The sequence below is a fragment of the Engystomops pustulosus genome, chromosome 4, assembly GCF_040894005.1.
Source record: "Engystomops pustulosus chromosome 4, aEngPut4.maternal, whole genome shotgun sequence".
In the NCBI taxonomy this organism is placed as follows: Eukaryota; Metazoa; Chordata; class Amphibia; order Anura; family Leptodactylidae; genus Engystomops; species Engystomops pustulosus.
In genome coordinates this window covers 116,891,118-116,912,253 of record NC_092414.1, presented here as the reverse complement: position 1 = coordinate 116,912,253, position 21,136 = coordinate 116,891,118, and the positions used below count along the sequence as shown (strand labels likewise).

Here is a 21,136-nt window from a genome sequence, read left to right as displayed (position 1 = left end):
AAAGAGGGGGAAATGATACTGTTCCTAAATTAATTAAGGAAAGTCATCAGTTTTTAAACGATTGGCGAATATAAATTAAGGGGTTACTGTATAGAAATCAGAGGACATCAGAGATATCAGCCTCGTGGTTGCCTTAGAGGGACCACACCAGTCACCACATTTGCACATATACAGTGACAGGTTCCTATAGAGCTGACTGACCCCCTTCTTTTAGGTAAAAATTGTTTTGCTGTTAGTATAGTGAAAAATTTGTAAACTGCTGGAAAACCATTGTGACAGTGAGGGGCGAATGTCCCACATTTTCATACAAAACCCAGCTAAGTATTTATAATGTGTATGCCTCCAATGTCAGCTAGCAACCATTTTTTTTAAGGGGGGCAGGATTCTCCGGGACGTCAGACCACAGAAGCTTCTAGGGGGGATTTCACCTCAGTACATCACCCGATTGAAGATAGAACCTTGGGGGGAGACACTAGAAGGGACAACATGCCAAGTGATTTTTTTTACACATGTAAGCCTTGGAGACATATGGTGATACCTGCACCCTCATGAGAGAGGGTTCATGCACTTCTCCCATCCGCACAACACATGGTCGAGAAGAGATCTGTGTGTATCTGACACACTAGTGACGACAGTACAAGACTCCCTTATAGAAGACTTGGTCATATCTGACCACTCACGAGTCAGCCTTAACCTCTTAGACGTGCACCCTAAGGGCCAGGATTGGTTATGGAGATTCCTGACTTTTCTTGCAAAGGATGCCAATTTTATAGATCTGAGGAGGGGCTGGTGGGTAGAGATATTGGGAAACCCCCACCTTTTTTGGGAGGCAGCCAAAGTGGTAATGCGCAACAAATTGATGGCCCATGTGGGAGTGTTAAAAAAAAAAATAATACAAAACGCCAATTTGAGAAAGCCAGCACCGCTGTGTGTCAGACGTACCAAGCCTTCTTGTCCTCACCAACACCTCACACCAAAACTGCTTGGTTACAAACAAAGTCGGACTTTGAAATATGTATGGTTGCTGCAGGAAATAGAACTAAGAAGATTTGGTAACAAAACTTATGTTATCAAACCTGGTAAGAGGGAAGATGCCCAAACGACACACCTGTCCCATAAAAAAGTCCTACAACACCTGAGTTACTGACCCCAAACGACTTAATCAGGTATTAGGTGACGATTACAAAAGTCTTTATATGGACTCCTCTTATGACCCTGTGAACGGCTACGCTTTTTTGAATGAAATAACCTTGCCATTGATATCGGCATAGCAATTTGCATCCCTAAATTCCCCAATCTCAGCTGTGGAGATGCAAGAGACGATTAAATCCCTCCCGCAGGGAAAAATACCAGGCCCTAACGCAGGGGTCCCCAAACTGCATCCATAATACACTGGTATCCCCCCCCCCTCAATTAATTATTTAATATACTGCACTCCCTTATGAACTATTTTATATATATTGGCCCAATTAATTAATTAATATACTGGGACCTCTCTCCATTAATTATTGAATATGCCTCCCCCCCATTAATTACTAGACTGCCGCTCATAATTAATTATTTCCTACACCACCACCATTAATTATTTCCTATGCTGCCCCTCCCCCATTAATTATGTCTTATGCTTCCCCCCCCGTTAATTATTTCCTATGCTTCCCCCCACCATTAATTATTCCTTATACTGCCCCCCCACCATTAATTATTTCCTATGCTGCCCATCATAATTAATTATTTCCTATGCTGCCCCTCATAATTAATTATTCCCTATACTGCCCCTCATAATTAATTATTTCCTATGCTGCCCCTCATAATTAATTATTTCCTGTGCTGCCCCCCACCATTAATTATTTCCTATGCTGCCCCTCATAATTAATTATTCCCTATACTGCCCCTCATAATTATTTCCTATGCTGCCCCTCATAATTAATTATTCCCTATACTGCCCCTCATAATTAATTATTTCCTAAGCTGCCCCTCATAACTAACTATTGGCCCCCGGCCACCACAATCTTTTTACTGCCCTTTTTAATAAAAAAAATAAAAACCCTGTACTGACGGCCGCGCATCTTCTATCTTCTTGCCGCGTCCAGACAAGAAGGGGTGCGCGGCCGCGTGATGATGTCATCGCGCGGCCGGGCAACCTAGTTCATGGAGCGATGTGCGTCGGGGTTGTATTCCGGCCACATCGCTCCATAATACAGACGGACAGGGGCTCCTGCCGCGAGGTCCCTGCGCTGCCGAGGCAAACGTCGGGGGCCGGATCGAAGCGGTCCGCGGGCCGTATGTGGCCCGCGGGCCGTAGTTTGGGGAACCCTGCCCTAACGGCTTCCCAGGGGAGCTTTACAAGGCGATGTGCACATTTCTACAGAGAGGACCACACTATGGAAGAATTGCAGATTACTATTTTAATGGGACATTTTAAGACACAGAGGGAAAGGAAAGAAAGGGAGTATAAATTAATGAGGAGATTCAACACCTTGCAAAGTGGTCTTAACATTCATTGCCAGCTTCATGACCTCCTACCTCTGACCTGGAGGCCACAAGCAGATAAGAGCCAGGGCTCATGTGTCTTGCCTCACAGGTTCTTAATATTTTATTGCTGTCCCGTCGTAAATAAGATGTCCCTGTATGTATCAATCTGTTTTAGAGGGTTTTTTTTAATAACCTTTGATGATCACTGTTTAGTGTGTATAAAATGCTGTGAATTTTCTGTTTCATGCATAACATCATGTCTGATGAAGAGAACTAGTATTCTCGAAAGCTTACCATCAAATAGTTAGCCTCAAAAAGTTATCGCCTGATTTCTTTACTCTTCTTCTGCTCTTCATGGCTAACACGGTACAAATCTACACTACATGCCATTCTTGTCAAATTTGTGCAATAGTATCTTACAGGGCCACAATCTCTACCTGGGAACCAATGTAGCGCATGTAGTATTAATACCAAAAGAAGGGAGGGACCCCACTGCTCCAGGCTCGTACCGCCCTATCTCACTGCTCAACCAGCATCAGAAACTCCTATCCAAGATCATGGCAAATCAGCTGGCAGCATTCTTGCCCTCACTGATATTGGGGAACCAAGAAGGTTTCATAAAAGGAAGGGCGACAGTGAATGTTAGGAGAGTTCTTATGGCCTTGGGTGTCACAGAGGGAAAGACAGGAGGAGGAAGGGTGCCTGCTCTGGTCACCCTTGACGTGGAAAAAGGTTTTTGGTAACCTGCACTGGGGGTGGCTAGAGCTGGTAAGATGGGCTTTGTTGGAGCCTTTAGAACCTAGCTGAGAGTTTTATATTCGGACCCTAGGGCTATGGTGAGTACCACAGGTTTCCTGTCTACCCCCCTCCCGTTGCAGAAAGGGACAAGACAGTGGAGCCCATTACCTACACTTCTTTTTGACCTGGAATTGAAACCCCTGTCTCACCTCTTGGAATTGGTCTTCAAAGGGATCAAGGTGAGCAGTCAACGTCTTTTCGTGGATGACATTGAACTTTTCATGGCTGACGAAGAGGGTGATTTAACTATTGATGCACTAAAGGGATTTGAATCTTTCTCAGGATTCCGACTTAATGTTAAGAATTGCGCTATAATGTTCCTGGGAGGAACCATAGAAATAGACACCTCTAAGGTAATCCACCACAATACACCCTGGTAGCCTGCCTGTTCAGCGCATCTCTCTAAACCTCTACATGTACCTGTTAGCACCATGTTGTACTGTTATATATTGTTGTATGGGGCTTGTAAACCCCTAACTATGCTGTTTTGTTTGTGGCATTACCTGGCATCAGAGGGGGCCTGTCCTGCTCATCTGGTCCCTCCCCACTAATAGTCCCCATGCCTTATGCCTCCTTACTGGTCACTGTTCATGTCATGTGACCAGAGTGACATCACCTCAGGTACTTTAGCCTCTTAACAATAGCAAACTGTACCCTATGCATATATCTGACAACATTAAGTCACAGCAGTTTCCATGGATTTCTATTCCTCTCCATCCTCCATGGAGGCTGCTGTGATGTCATATACAATTTGCTAATCTTAGAAGGCAGAGATACCTGCAATTATGTCCCATCTGTATATAGAGCTTCATATGTCTGTAGCTGAATATTAGCAGAAACAGTACAAGGTGGCAGGGCAGTGATTTGAAGAGACACAGAGCTGTCAGTCAAAATAATGGGGTGTGGTTCACTGCCAGCCTGAGAGAGAAGAGTCACAAACACCAGACATGAGTCATATCAGCAGGCATTGTTAGTCAGGGTGGTAAAATTCTGGTGACAGGTCCTCTTTAAGGGACAATCAACCATTTAAGGGCAACTACAAAGCTGAACTCCCCAAGCAGCCAAAATGCCCTGACCCAACACTGCCCCCTTCAGCGGTCAATGTGCCCCAAGTAGTCACTGTCCCCCCAGCAGTGACAGCTCCCCTAGTAGCCACTACCCCCACAGCAGTTGCAGTGCCTCACAGTAGCCACACTCCCCCCTCAAGCAGTCACAGTTCCCCCAGTTGCCACACTGCCCCTGAGCACACACAGTGCCCCAACTAGCCACATTGCCCCCCAGTAGCCACATTGCCCCCCAGTAGCCACTGTCCCCAGCAGGCACAGTGCCCCCAGTAGCCGACACGGCACCAACTGGGATAATGATTTTTGTACAAAGCTTGACATGCTGGGATCACCTAGAAAACAAACTTATAATTAGCAGCACGTAGCGTGGGGACCACATGTCCTGCACTCCAGGCTGAAAATTATGTACACCCTCGCCACCTTCCTCTCCCATTCTGGGAGCATGGGAGGTGATGTCACGCAAGAGGCATGAAGTAATTCCCATGACATCACCTGGCTCTCCCATGCTCCCAGCATTTTTTCCAGTAATTGCTTTCATTTAAACAGAATAAGCATTTTAAAACATATGGAATACCTAACGCATTTGATCATATTTGGAAGTGCTCCTTTGAAAAGGGACCAATTTATTATTTTTTTTACATTATATTTTTTTTCAGTTATTTAATAGCCCCTTTTTTCTGCAGTTTTTAACATGCAATAACCAAACTTTTGGTCTACATTATGAACACTGCTGTAGTGTGTACTATAGCCAAGCAATTAGGTAGCTAAAGGTTGCTAAGGGATGCAACTGACTCACACTGGTCTCCCATTCCTTTAAAGCTGTTACATATTATCCGTAATGAGCTGAAGTCTTTTGTCATGGGCTGACCACACTACTGGGGAAAGGATTCCTTGCAACATATTGATATAGGATATACTGTAAGCGATTGCAGTGTGGCCACTGTTGTTTAGCAGGGTCTCCTTGCATAATATATTGATATAATACAAGGAATCCCCTCCCCAGCAGCTATTTCAGTGAGGGACATGGCACTCTTCATGGCTCATAATCATGAGCTCATCACGGCTAGTGTGAAACAGCCCTTACTTTTAAAGAAAGTTAAAGTTAGATTTCAGACACTCTGATAATTTTTTTTAATTGTCAGCTGAATTTTAGATGAATGCCATTAATGCTCTTACCTGTGCAAAGTCAGCTGCCAGTCTCATTTTGCCTCCTTCGCCAAGTGGTCTCAGCAGACTTGCATTGCGTATGAACAATTCTATTGCTCTCTGGGCAATAGCTTCCGTATTATCATACACAAAATCCGTGCAGTCAAAGTGACGGAAATAGTCATTCATGACTCTCACAATGAAGCCTTGTAATTCTTTCATGTACAGGGAACATGGAACATCTGGCTTTCCTGAATTCATAAGGCCTCTGAAAAATAAGCAAATATATTTTATGTATTAATTGCTAAAACAATATATAGCAAAATCTAAGAGGGTTGCCTACAAAAGTAGAGCTTCACTTTAAAGGGAACATGTCAGAAGAAATACACCAATAATCTAGATCATGTTTATTTCATGGCACAGGGTGATGGCATCATCAACAGAATCAGCTTTGAATTGAGATACAACAGTACATGCACTACAGACTTCCGGTAGACAAAATCTACAAGCATGGGAAGACTCAATACCTTTGCCTACCAAGCAAAGAGGAATGACTACCCTATGCCCAACCATCTCCTCGACAAGAAAATCACCAATGAGCATCATGAGGTCTATTTTTTCTTCGGTCACCTTCGCCCTAACTGACCCTAGGCCTTGTAGGAAAGAAACAAGGTTACAATTTCAGTGTTTTACAGGTGTGGGTATTGCACAGGTGGAAACCTACAAAATAGGTAGCAAGAGCTCTATGAGGCGTAACTGAGAGAAAGTATGGGGCCATTCAATAATATCTGTGTATACAGAATACAGATTATGTGGCATATTTCTCACACCACATACTGTGCGGTTAGCAGGGCTGACAGCATGGTAGGTATCTATAATGCTGTGAGCTCCTGCCTTTTTGCTGGACTCATAATTTTACTCACATTCAATATAGGACAGTAGTTTCAAGGGGAGACAGGAACTTTTAGCATCACAGTTAGCCAAGATGCGTGAATCCCTGGTCCCTGCAGGGTGTTTTAGTGCCGTATTTCATGGGTCTTAAAGGGAACCTGTCACCGCTGTTCCAAAAAAATGAAACTAAGACAGGTTCCCATAGAGCCCTTTAGTCCTAAGGGCACCCATTTATCAACTAACACTGGCGATTCATAGAAAAGCAAAAAATCCCATTTTATTCTGTACCCGGTAACCAGGGAGAACCCAGTGAGTCCACGTGGGAGGATCACCGTGTCTCGAGTCCTCGCCCTCCTCAGCCAGCGCACGCCCCCTGTATGATTTTTCCTACATTGCACAGCCGAGTTCCGCGCACGCGCACTGGCTGCTCTCAGCTGTGTCAATGCTTATCAGCGAGCAGAAAGCCAGGGAGCCGCGTGACGTAGGAAAGATGGAGGCGTGCGCTGGCTGATGTGCACAGAGGAGGGCGAGGACTCGAGCCGCGGTGATCCTCCCACGTGGACTCGCTGGGTTCTCCCTGGTTACCAGGTACAGAATAAAATGTGATTTTTTGCTTTTCTATGCATCAACAGTGTTAGTTGATAAATGGGTGCCCTTAGGACTAAAGGGCTCTATGGGAACCTGTCTTAGTTTCATTTTTTTGGAACAGCGGTGACAGGTTCCCTTTAATTCCATCTAAATAAAGCCTATTGTCCAACAGCCGCATCTCTGCTCTGTGTTCCTGGGCTGCCATCTAGTTCAGTGAGGTGGGGGAGGAGGGAGCAGAAAGAAGGTATGACCAGTGACCTGCTGCTCCTTTCATCAAAAAGAAGTACAGACAGCACAGAGAAGAGCGGCCATCAGCAGTGGCGTTTCTCTGACTCTGAGCCCCATCTCCTGTCTAGGGCCCGTGAATAGAGTCACAGTAAACCCCTATGACGGTGACCCTGGTGACAAAGAAATCTATTACAGCTCTTATCATCACTGGTCTTATCATCAACAGAAAAGGTCTAACCATGGTGGATGACATCTATGGCTGCTACTTTGTCAGAAACTGAGAAGCCAGTTTCTTCTAGCTAATGATACTAGGTTTTTTAGGGAAGTAGGAAAGCCTACTTGAAGATACCAGTTCACAATACTGTGGATAAATTTATGTATGATAACAGCAGGGGTGGCAATCAGAGCTTGTACCTGCTATATCTGGCGATTGAAACACTTTTTACAAAACAAGGTTGCAATTAGTAAAATTATTAACTTTATGAGAAGAATCATTAAATGAGAAGTTTCATTCATTGTACAGCCTCTTAGAGTAATTCAAATGCAAAAACAAATATGGCTGGTTCTTCTCACACAAGCCTTGATGTGTTCAACACTGTACAGGTAACTCTTTCTATAAGAATGTTATAGCATTTGTTTCTTATACTTCTGTCTTTTGTTCTGTTATACATACATTTTCTTTACTTTATAGCATTATTTCCTTTACTAAGCATTTTGTGTGACTAACACTTCTATGACTTATTACTTTATAATTTGTACCTGATAACAATTTGGAATGGAAGTTTTAATACAGTATCATGTTCTTTAACTAAAATATACTGTATACCATTAAAGGACATCTACCACCAGGATCAGGGATTATAAAGCAAGCACACTGACATACTGGTGTGTGTCCCCTCTGGAAGGATCTGCTCTTCTTTTAGTTACTTACGCCCTGGTTTTTACAATCATGCAAATTTAATGGAGCCTGCAGCACTCTGGCTCATTGGCATATTTTTGAAAGCTCTTTTTACTTAAAAAATAAGGGCACAAGAAGCTAAAAGAAAAGTGGATACAGCCAGAGGCGGCACACACCAGTATGTCAGTGTGCTCGGTATACAATCCTTGATCCTGCTGTTAGAGGTCCTTTAACCCCTTAACGACCTGGCCCTTTTTTGTTTCTTCATTTCCATTTTTCACTCCCCACCTTCAAAAATCTATAATTTTTTTATTTTTACACAGAAAGAGCTCTGTTACAGCTTGTTTTCTGCGTAACAAATTGCACTTCATACTGGTAGTATTGAATATTCCATGCTGTGTACTGGGAAGCAGGAAAAAAAATCTAAATGCAGTGAAAATGGTGATAAAACGCATTTGCATTGTTTTCTTGTGGGTTTCGATTTTACGGCTTTCACTGTGCGCCCCTAATAACACATCTACTTTATTCTTTGGGTCGGTACGATCACGGGAATACCACATTTGTATAGGTTTTATAATGTTTTCATACATTTACAAAAACGAAAAATAGTTATTATATTTTGATAGATCGGGCATTTTCAGATGTGGCAATAGCTAATGTGTTAATAATAATAATACCTAATAAATAATAATATTTACTGTTTATATTTATATCAGTTCTAGGTAAAGGGGGTGATTTGAATTTTTATATAATTTACTATAACCATAGGTTGTCTGATCGATCCCATCATATAGTGCCATACTACAGTATGGCAGTATATGGGGATTTTCCTCCTCATTCATTACAATGTGAAATTAGCACATTGTGATGCATGGGTTAAAACAAGACAGCCTCGGGTCTTCGTAAGATGATGGCGAACATCTTTGCAGGCAGGGATCGCGGGGAAAACACCCGTGATTGGTGCTAGCAATATGCAGCAAAGAATTACCGGCTATAAAGAGGGCTCACGGGCCCACACCCGACGCGCGCCGTACTATTATGGCGCACGTCGGTAAGGGGTTAAGCAAAAACACTGTTAAACAAATATATACACGCACACATATAGAGCATGAGCACATCACATATACAAACACATACAGTTCCGTATACAGGTGTGTACGCTGTACAATGTGCATCATAATATGTATATAATGGTGCACAACCTCCAATTTTAGATCAGATGATGGGGGCCCCCTGACACTGTGATTGCTGTATGTACGTTCCTGACCGTAAATATGCCAATAGAAAACATAAATTCCAGACTTGTGTCATAAATGCACTCAAATATATCAATTTCAAATAGGTACAAAACTACATAAAGCAACATATACACATGGTGGTGCCAAATTAAATTCAACAGCAAAACATTACCCTGAAAAGTCTTCTTGGTGCATAGTTATGATAATGGCTTCAACAGAGTCACCCACGGAATTAATGAGAGGCTGCACAGCATTTCCCATAAGATTATCGACAGCCTGATAAATAAGAGTATGGAAATTACTGATATGATTGTTCATCATAATAGTGAATGACATCTCAATCTTATTACAAATATCAGTGTTAGTGACATTTCTGTAAAAGGCCACAGCTTGTGTCTGTCTAATGAAAGGTCTTTGAAGAAGACCTGTCATCACTGCTGACTTGGCTGTTAATAATAACTGGATTCTACATGAATCAACAAATCCAGAGCATAATTTCTTATAGAAAGAGTAGTTAGCCAAGTGGGTGTTACCAGTTTCTTCTGATGTAACCCTGTAAAATCTGATTGTGTTCAATCAGTGTTGCTAGACTCGGACTGTGCAGGTACATACCCTCAACTGGTAACATGCACTTGACTGAGTAATAAAATTTCTAAGGAATAACTGAGGAATGTCACAACATATTATAAAAAAAAAAACATAAAGCAGAGTTGGTATAGGAGAAATATAAGTATTAACTATAAAAAAAACAAATCAGGATTGTTTTTTTCAGGTTTACAAATTATTTATATTATTAAAATGAACCAAAGTCTATACATTTAGTAACTGATTAAGGCTGATTAAGTGTCCCATGGTCCCTGGGCTGTTCACATGACTAGCCCCCCTCAGATGTTAGAACTTAAGCACTACTCTATATCCTTAAAATTTGACTGTTTATAAAAGTAATTTAATGATTACCGTATATATTCAAGTATAAGCCGAGTTTTTCAGCACAAAAAAATGTGCTGAAAACCCCTAACTCGGCTGTTTCGGCTCCCTCTCTCCATGCGGTGCCATCAGCACACACTATGATGTCAGCGAGCCACTGACGTCACATTTCGAGCAATGGCACTGAGAGAGGAAGCCGGAGCATCGATGTACAGAAGAGGACCTCACAGGAGGGTCAGAAGGCTAATACACTTTTTTTTCTTATAAGCTGGGCAGGGTCTGTATACTGGGTTAGGGGCTGTAGGCTGTATACTAGGGACAGGGGGGCTGCAGGCTGTATACTAGGGACAGGGGGGCTGCAGGCTGTATACTAGGGTGGGGGGGCTGCAGGCTGTATACTAGGGACAGGGGGCTGCTGGCTGTATACTAGAGACAGGGGGCTGCTGGCTGTATACTAGAGACAGGGGGCTGCTGGCTGTATACTGGGGGCGGGGGCTGCAGGCTGTATACTCGGGGGTAGGGGCTGCAGGCTGTATACTGGGGGGGCAGGGGCTGCAGTCTGTATAATGGGGGCAGGGGCTATAGGCTGCATACTGGCTGTATACTGGCAGCAAGGGCTGCAGGCTATATACTGGGGGGAGGGGCTGCAGGCTATATACTCGGGGGCAAGGGCTGCAGGCTATATACTCGGGGGCAAGAGCTGCAGGCTACATACTCGGGGGCAGGGGCTGCAGGCTATATACTCGGGGGCAGGGGCTGCAGGCTACATACTCGGGGGCAGGGGCTGCAGGCTATATACTCGGGGGCAGAGGCTGCAGGCTATATACTCGGGGGCAGGGGCTGCAGGCTATATACTCGGGGGCAGCGGCTGCAGGCTATATACTCGGGGGCAGCGGCTGCAGGCTATATACTCGGGGGCAGGGGCTGCAGGCTGTATATTGGGGGACATGCACTGTCTGGCTGTATACTGGGGGCAGGCTGGGATCAATGTAGTTCCTACCCTCGGCTTATACTCGAGTCAATAGTTCTTTTTCAGGTACCTCGGCTTATAGTCGAGTATGTACGGTACTTTCAATTGTGCTCTTATAACCCATTTATTGTATGAAAGCCAATCACATTCCCTAACTGCATGAAACCTTCCACCCAGACTACCGTCCTCTTTAATGAAATGTCCCAGATGCCACATTCTAATGAAATGCCTGCACCAGATACCCCATTCTAATGAAATGTCCGCCCCAGAGGCCCCATTTTTATAAAATGTACACCCCAGATGTAATGAGATGTACACAAAAGGGCCCAATTGAACTTCCGGCCTCTACTCCGTGGCAACGTCTTCCGGCCTGGGCACATCACTATGACATGGCGGTGTCACGGCCGTGTGATGTCATATTGTAAGGGCCCGTGCAATGCGCGCCCGCGACACCGCCGGGTCATAGTGATAGTGATAGCAGAAGGCGGAGCGTCTGCATCGAGGAGAAGAAGCCGGAAGGTATGGCAGTTCTTCATATAGGGCCTAGGTATGGGGCTAAGGTCCCAGGCGCCTGCCTATATATGAAGATTCGCCATTGCTCAGTAATATAACAAATAAACTTTTTAATTTTTTCCCCATTTCTTATAACATTTCTTTTATTTTTACCATTTCCCAGCACTTTTTATAAAACATTATCTGGTAGCAAGAAAAAATACAAGAAAAAAACAAGCCCTTCTAAAACTATGTAAAATAAAACATATGCCATAGTATTAATAGACTTTAACCTCTGGAATCCCCAACAATCTTGATAATCCAGTGTACCTAGCACTGTTTTGCCCCTGCAAAGGGATACTGGATGTGAAGGTGTTGCAGCTAGATTAACATTAAAGGGGTTTTTCCACGAAGGAAAGTTAAGCCCCTATCCCCTATGCGGGGATCAGTGGGGGTCTCAGTGCTCCTCATCGCTGAGATTAATGCCGCGGATGACCGTTCTGGTCCATTAATCTCTATGGAGCTGACGGAAATTGCCGAGCCTTGCAACGGACCCCTCGTTTTCACTATCTGCGGGGGTCTCAGCACTGAGACCCCCACTGATCAGCAGGTTGGGCCTTATCCCTTTTAATAACTTACTGCAGTTTTTTGAAGTGAAAGTGGACTTCACCAGTGCTGCATATTCCTTTGACATTCACACTTGGCGAAGGAACCCAAGGGTCTTACAGACTCCAGTATAGAGATTAAATATACTTATAATAACCCAGAGTTTAATAAAAAAAATAATAAAATAAGGGAAACCCTTTAATATTATTAAGATACACAATCCCATATGACGAATGCTGCAGAAACAATCCAGATAAAAATATAGCTTTATTTACAAAGTGATACAATGCAATTATAAGAACCCTGTAAATTAATGTTGCAGTCAGTTTTCAAACAATATTTATAATCATTGACAAAACAGCTTTTATAGGTGTTAAGCAATGCAGTGACTTCTGGGGAACAGTGACTACTGGGGGCACATTGATCACTGGAGTGGGCAATGTTACTACAGGGGGCGCACTGTGGCTGTTGAGTCAGGGCACTGTGGCTGCTAGGGGGGTTTAGCTTTGTGGTTGCCCTCAAATGGCTGATTGCCCCTTAAAGGAGACCTGTCACAAGAATTTTACCACCCTGACTAACAATGCCTGCTGATAAAGGGTTACAAGTCCTCCCCATATCACCTAAAACTAGCTGCCAGTAAGGCACTGCACCTTAATTACAGTTGTTTTTCTGATAGTTAGTCAGTTAGTTTTCTTGACTCATGTCTGCTGGCTTTTACTCTTCTCTCTCCTGGGCTGCCAGTAAACCACATCCCCTTATTTTGACTGACTCATCTCAGGTACTTTAGCCTCCACACATTAGCAAACTGTACCTGTACATCACCCTGGTCACATGACATGAACTGCTGAATCTGAATACTGAGGCGGCATAAGACATGGAAGGAGTAGATGGGAGGGACCGGTCGAGCAGGACGTGCCTCTGATTCCTTTTATTCCAGGTAATATATTGATTCCAGGTAATATATTGAGTTATGGGGATGTGAAGGAAACAATTTTTAGCTAAAAGAAGGGTATCAGTTAGTTAATAGTGCTCTATAGGAACCTGTCACTAGCTGTATATATGCAAATGTGTTGACAGGTTCCCTTTAAAGGGGTATTCTCGTCTGGGCATTCACATTCAGTTTCACTAATCTTCCATTTATAAACATTTCTTCAATTGGAAGTTGTTAAAAAAAATGTTCCTGTGTGAAGATAATTTATCATAAATGTAGTCATGTTGTCCCTTAGAAACGAGATAGCTTCCTCGGTTACGACCACGTCACACTCTGGCAGCGGTGGCCAGACATGCGCTATAAAGTCCTGCTTGACCACCTGGATTCAGCAATCATTACCACAGGACGGCTGTGGGACATGCAGATACTTCCAGACATTTCATATACAAAACCCTTTTGTTTCTTTGTGCAATCCCTCCAGCAGAGGTGGCCGTAACCGAGGAAGCCATCTCGTTTCTGAGGGACAAAATGACTACATTTATGAGAAATTATCTTCACACAGGAACATTTTTTTTAATGACATCTAATTGAAGAAATGTTTATATATGGCAGATTTATTAAACTGAATGTGAATGCCCATGCTGTATGTGTATCACGTGAGTCTTTCAGAAATGCAATAACATGGTAATGCCATACCACTGAAACATGCACTTCCAATATTAGTTGTCTTTATTTTATCTAAGAATTGAACAAACATTTCAATGGTGCAAAACAAACATTAATTTAAGATTGTTTATTTTTTTTATTGAAATCATTTATGATATCAAAACAGTCAATAGCACTTATTACCTTCATAGCAGCATTTATATTCTGCTCTGCAGAAACGGGAAGTGAACCCTGACCTGATATAACCTAGAAGAAACATGCAGCATTAGTAAATATGAATGAGTACCATACATAAATTTAGACAGACACAAGCAAACTAGTAAAGTACCGTATATGTAGACAGCAGACAGAATTAGCTCCCTTCTGTTTTTTTGTCTATTATTCGGTGTAGAATAACAAACTGATAAAAAATTAAAAATAACCTTATCCAGCATTGAATGGGTTGTCCTGGATTTCATGATATTTGCCTATTAGCATGGAATGATATAAAATATTAAATTAAACAGCACTCACTTCTCTAGCACTCACAAAATTTATATGACGACTTAACACCTTAAAGGAAACCTACCACTTGAAGTGGCAGGTTTCCGATGGCAATACCGAGCACCAGCTCAGGGTGAGCTGGTGCCGAGGCTTATTTTTGTTAGTGTTTTAAACCGCGGTATCGCGGTTTAAAACACTTTTTAAACTTTATAGCCGGCGCAGGGAGGTACGCGCTCGGGGCTTACCATGCGCGCGGCTCTCCTTCACTTCCTATGTAGCCGCGCGCATGGTAAGCGCCGAGCGCGTACCTGCCTGCGCCGGCTATAAAGTTTAAAAAGTGTTTTAAACCGCGATACCGTGGTTTAAAACACTAACAAAAATAAGCGCCGGCACCAGCTCACCCTGAGCTGGTGCTCGGTATTGCCATCGGGAACCTGCCACTTCAAGTGGTAGGTTTCCTTTAAGGAAACGGCCTAAAATGGCCTTCAGGACACAGCACTTTTTTTGTCTTTCCCTGCTGAAAATCAAAAAGACAATACTTTATTATTTTATCCAACATGGGTATACGGGGACTTGTTTTTTGCGGCAGGATTTATATTTTCCAATGGGTTAATTTTTATGGTAAAAATGGCATAATAATTCAAATTAAATTTTTTCTTGCAGCCAAACAGAATCAAACAGATGTTTTGCCACTTGTTTTTTAATAAAACTTTTACGCAGTTCACCATAACGTATAATAAACATGATTATTCTGTATGTTAGTATGATTAAGGAGACACAAAACATGAACAGATTTTTTATTCCTCAATCAAAACAGGATTATTAGTTTAAGCACTGGGGAAAAAAGTTTTTATATATTGATAGATCAGGACTTTTGGGATGAGGCGGTACCTAACATGTTTTTAATTTTTATTATTTATTTTTATCTCAGTCCTTGCAAGAGGTAGATGAAATTTGAAACTGTTAAGGTGACGGATTGCCACTCCCCAATGATGTCACAGGGAATGACAAGCACAGCCAAGACGGCCCCGCACATGTGTTGCTGGCTGTTACATGCTCCTTGCACCTTTCCCAGCAATATGCAGAAAACCAACGCACTATTACTGTATTATTCTGTGTACGGAACTGAATGGGACTTGTTTTCTGTGTAACAAATTTTACTTCCTAGTGGGGGTATTTAATATTCATTGCCGTGTACTGGGAATCGGGAAAAAATATTTCAAAAATTTCAAAAATTCTTTTGGTCAGTACGTTCATGGGGATACCCAATTATATCGGATTATATATGTTTTATAGATTAACATTATTTAGTTATTAATAGATTTAAAAAATTGAAAACCTCTTGTATGAATAAAAAAAATGTCTGTTTCAGCATATTCTGATGCTAAAAACATTCCCATACTTTGGCAGATAGAGGTGTAATTTTTTTGTGGGACCATGTATGACCCTTTGATCATCACTTTAAAAAAAAAATGTAAGAGTTTCAAAATGGCTAAAAAGTGGATTTAGATATGTGGGCACTATTTTCCATTAGGAGGTTCACTCACGGGAATAAACATTTTTTTACTCTATTTGCAGACCCTATTGGATACTTTAACTCTAGGGGTCTGATCGTTCCTACCATATACTGCAATACATCAGCATTGCAGTATATGGTGAATTTGCTGAAGATCTTACATAGTGCACCACCGTAACACTGTAATGAATCTTCAGAAATGACAGGCCTGCGAGTCTCACACAGACTGTCAGAGTCTGTGGGTTGTCCTCGATGACGTCACTAGGAGTTACAACCCTGCCAAGATAGCGACGCCCATGTGCCGTGCAAGAATTAAACGCCTTCGGCAAAACCATGGTAGCCGATCACAAATGTTTCCAGTGAGCATTTGCTGCACAATGTTGCAAACACCCAGTATGTTTGATTGTATAATTTTTATCTTTTTAAACAACAAGGTACTGTATATACTCGTGTATAAGCCGAGATTTTCAGCACAAAAAATGTGCTGAAAAACCTAGCCTCGGCTTACACACGAGTCAGTGATAAAAATAAATACATTAATACTCACCCTCCGGTGTCCCCGATGTTCCTCGCGGCTCCCGGCGGCTCCCGATCCCTGTCGCGGCTCCCGGCGGCTTCTTCACTCTTCACTAGCCGGGAGATCGCGCTGGCCGTCGCACACTGTGATGCGACGCTGTCGCCGCGGATGATGTAATCAGCGGCGGCAGCGCGGCATCACAGTGTGCGACGGCCAGCGCGATCTCCCGGCCAGAGAAGAGTGAAGAAGCCGCCGGGAGCCGCGATGGGGATCGGAAGCCGCTGGGAGCCGCGACGAACATCGGGACAACGGAGGGTGAGTATTAAGTTTATTTCTTTATCTGTATAGGGGCTGCTGTATACTACTGAGGGCAGACTGTATACTGATGGGGGCAGGCTGTATACTACTGGGGACAAGCTGTATACTACAGGGGGCTGTGCTGTGTACTACTGGGGGCAGGCTGTATACTACTGGGGGCAGGCTGTATACTACTGGGGGCTGTGCTGTGTACTACTGGGGGCAGGCTGTATACTACTGGGGGCAAGCTGTATACTACTGGGTGCAGGCTGTATACTACGGGGGGCAAGCTGTATACTACTGGGGGCAAGCTGTATACTACTGGGGGCAGGCTGTATACTGCAAGGGGACAAGCTGTATACTACTGGGGGCAGGCTGTATACTACTGGGGGGCAGGCTGTATACTACTAGGGGCAAGCTGTATACTACTGGGGGCAAGCTGTATACTACTGGGGGCAGGCTGTATACTACTGGGGGCTGGCTGTATACTACATGGGGGCTGGTTGGCTGTATACTACATGGGGGCTGGCTGTATACTACACCCTCGGCTTATACTCGAGTCAATAGGTTTTCCCAGTTTTCGGTGGTAAAATTAGGGGTCTCGGCTTATACTAGGGTCGGCTTATACTCGAGTATATACGGTAAATGCTATCATTACATACATTTACAAAGTTGGTACATACGGACAGAAGAAAATAAGCCAGCAAATATCTGGGGGAACATACAAGACGTGAAAAAAAGACCCCCACCCAGAGCTGGTCGCAGCCGGCTGTCCCAAACCCCCTCCTCCCCATTCTGGTGCCTTCCCCCCAATAGATATCTTAGGGCCAATGCAGTCCTAATCCACACGTATCATCCATAGACAACAATGCTCCAGACACTAGACCCGGGTGATCTAGCAATGAGCACTATATAGTCTCAAATTTCTTAACTTCTTTTCATTTTAAGTAAACCCCATATTCCAAGCATATAATATTGTTTATACTGTTTTTATATTCCCTCAGAGTGGGTGGTGTGCACCTAATCCAGTGGAACAGTATCTCCACGCAAGCTTGATATACATGCAGTCCCCTACTTAAGAATAGACGACCCCTAGTTACAAACAGACCTCTGGCAATTGGTAATTTACTGTATTTTAGCCCTAGGCTACAATAAACACCAATAACAGTTATTAAAGGTGTCTAATGAACCTTTATTGTTAATCCTGGTTCTTATGACATTCCAAAAAGTCACCAATTGTCCCCAAAAAAATTTTGTCTGGGGTTACACTTATAAAATATACAGTTCCGATGTACAAACAAATTCAACTTAAGAACAAACCTACAGAACCTATCTTGTACGTAACCCAGGGACTGCCAGTGCCTTCAAGATCCCCATTGTTGAAGGGGTGTCCTGCATTTGCTCAGATGGCATGTCCTAGGATTGGCACACCCAGTTTGTTTGAAGACATCTCAGCACTATGACACATATGTCACATGTCGTTGTTAAGCAAATGTCTGACCTGTGTTGCCACTTCGAAATACGACAAATGACCACTGAGACCAATATCTGCCTGCAGATGTCATGTCAATTTCTGACCACACTCGAATTCCTTTGTTCACCCAAAGCTGATGTGTATGTATGTCATAACCCTTCTGTTGAAAGTACCAAGAAGATTATCAATAACAGTTTTGACAAATTTTTAAGTGAACTACTGTAGAAGTGCTATACATAGTATGCATGATGTGAAAACGATAAAATGGCTGAAAAATGTTTGCATTCACATATTTCAGAATCAGTGTAAACTTGGCTTAACACAACTCAAATGCAAAAAGTTAGATCATAAAATGTGAAATGTAGCTTGATAAAAAGTCACCATCTGCACTGCAAAGCCTGTTCTTAATCACATTTCATATAATTGCTAGAAAGAGATGAAACCAATTCACAAATTTATTGAAAAGCAGAGGACAGTTCAAATGACAAATAAGGCCTTAAAATAAATAAAGGAATTTTTATTAGGCCTCTCTCTCTTCCTATCTATTTATATAGACAACTTAGCCTCACCCAACCAAGTGAATACAAAAACATTATCGATTTTATATAATGATTCTAAAAAAAATAAGTTGTATTAAAAAAAAAAAAATACCAAACTTTCCAACTCTCTTTGGGAGTCTCAAAGAGCTTTCTGTTGAGGAAAGAACAATCATTCTCCCTGGTGAGAATGAAAATTTCCCACCTTTTGTTACAACAGGCAGGATCAGCTCCTCTTTAAGCTTTTTATGCTCTTTCTTTTCAGAAAAATAGGCTTTAAAAATTATGCAATGAGCCCGAGGAGCCCTGGGCTCCATAGATGTTAATTGCATGATTTTAAAAGACTTTTTATTTATAAATACCAGGGCATAAGCTAAAAGAAGAGCAGATCCTGTCAGAGAGGGTACCCACCTGCATGTAAGTGTGCTTACAACCCTTCATCCGGGTGGTAGATATTCTTTAACCCCCTAACAAGCCGGCCCTTTTATGTTTTTGCATTTCCATTTTTCACTCCCCACCTTAAAAAAATCTATAACTTTTTTATTTTTGCATGTGGAGAGCTGTGTGATCACTTCTTTTCTGCGTAACAAATTGCATTTCATAGTGATGGTATTTAATATTCCATTCCGTGTACTGGGAAAAAGGAAAAAAAAATTTCCACAAGCAGTGAAATTGGTGAAAAAATGCATTTGCATCATTTACTTTTAGGCTTAGATTTTACAGCTTTCACTGTGTGCCCCAAAACACATGTTTCCTTCACTCTTTGGGTTGGTGCGATCACGATGATACCACATTTATATAAGTTTTATAATGTTTTCATACGTTTACAAAAATTAAAAACTACAAAAAAAATTCTTCATTTTGCCATGCTCTGGTGCTAATAACTTTTTCATACTTCGGTGTATGGAGCTGTGGGTAGTGTAATTTTTTGCAACTTTTGATTACTTTTTTTTGCTACCATTTTAAGGACTATACAGCCTTTCGATCAATTTTTATTTAATTTTCTATAGTTTTCTAAATGGCAAAAAAGTGACCTTTTTGATTTCGGATGCTATTTTCCGTTACGGGGTTGAATGCAGTGAAAAACCATTATTATATCTTGATAGATTAGGCATTTGTGGACGCAGGCGATACCTAATGTGTTTATGATTTCTACTGTTTATTTATATTTATATGACTTCTAGGGAAAGGGGGGTGATTTGAATTTTTAGGGTTTTTTATATAATTTTTTAAAACTTATTTTTATTTTTACTATTTTTCAGACCACCTAGGGTACTTTGATCCTACCATATACTGCCATGCTACAGCATGGTCGTATATGGGGATATTCCTCCTCATCCATTGCAATGTGCAAATCGCACATTGTAATTAATGGATTAAAACAAGACAGCCTCGGGTCTTTGGAAGACCCAAGGCTGTCATTGCAAACAATCGCTGCCCCCCGATGACATCACAGGGAGCGACAATATTCACCAAGATTGCGGTGCCCATGTGCTGCCATCTTTCTTAAGCTGCTGGCAGCTTTGTCGGGGGCGATGGACAGGATAACACCCAGGATTTGTGTTGTTTTCTACAGAGCTATTTACTGAATGTTGCCACAGATACGATATACTGAGGCCCTAAATCTTAAGTATTATGCTAATGCAATTAAAGCCATGCTACATACTTTGCAATATCACTAGGTACTGGCAATCAATACATCATTGGAATGACTGCAGATTGCAAAACCCCGCATTGCAAAAAAGAAATCCTGTTCAGAAGTTTCACAGGCATGTCATGATGTGATAATGTGAGTGCTGTACTGGTAAAACATCATTTCAAGAACAGAATGATCTTTGATAATAGAGATAATAAACCATGCCTAGTAACCGTGCATATAAGTGTTGCAAATGTTCATCTTTTGATTACATTTATTTATATTGATAATAAAGCATGGAGAAGAACCTCATTTATCATAAGGCTCATATGGCTTGAAATTACAGACTTCATTTCAATGAGATCAGCGGTATAATCACATTAACTCCAGAAGCAACTACTAAAAGCTGCATAATTAGGTTAAGATTTGGAGCAGTCGAAGGTCAAGCCCTTCTTATACTGTGTAAGTTACAGAGTATACCGAAACCATATTCAAACTACTATTAGTACTGATATTGGGGACTTCATTTAAAGCTAGATATACACAGGGCATTTTTACCAATATCAAGTTGTATAAAAAATTATTATTGTGGAATGAAATTATTATTGAAATGAAATAAAATGCATTTGTACATTTGTAGATTTACCCCATACGGTGTGTTGTAAAAGTTCTTGCCATGGATTTCATCTGCAAACCACACCGATTTTCGTGTTGGCACAGTTTTTAGGCAAACGCCAGCCAGTGCTGCAATGAAAAATTCCC

The 21,136-nt window shown here is 42.1% G+C and overlaps 1 protein-coding gene across 2 annotated transcripts in view; it reads right to left on the bottom strand.

Moving 5' to 3' along the window:
* COG5 (component of oligomeric golgi complex 5) overlaps positions 1 to 21,136 on the bottom strand; it is a 220,621-nt gene that overhangs the window by 57,083 nt on the left and 142,402 nt on the right. For both annotated transcript variants that reach the window (XM_072147149.1, XM_072147148.1), the window contains exons 16-18: positions 14,099 to 14,161; positions 9,496 to 9,599; positions 5,511 to 5,748 (exon numbers count right to left, since the gene is read on the bottom strand). In XM_072147149.1, coding sequence (XP_072003250.1) covers positions 5,511 to 5,748; positions 9,496 to 9,599; positions 14,099 to 14,161 — 405 coding nt within the window. The remainder of the gene's footprint in view (positions 1 to 5,510; positions 5,749 to 9,495; positions 9,600 to 14,098; positions 14,162 to 21,136) is intronic.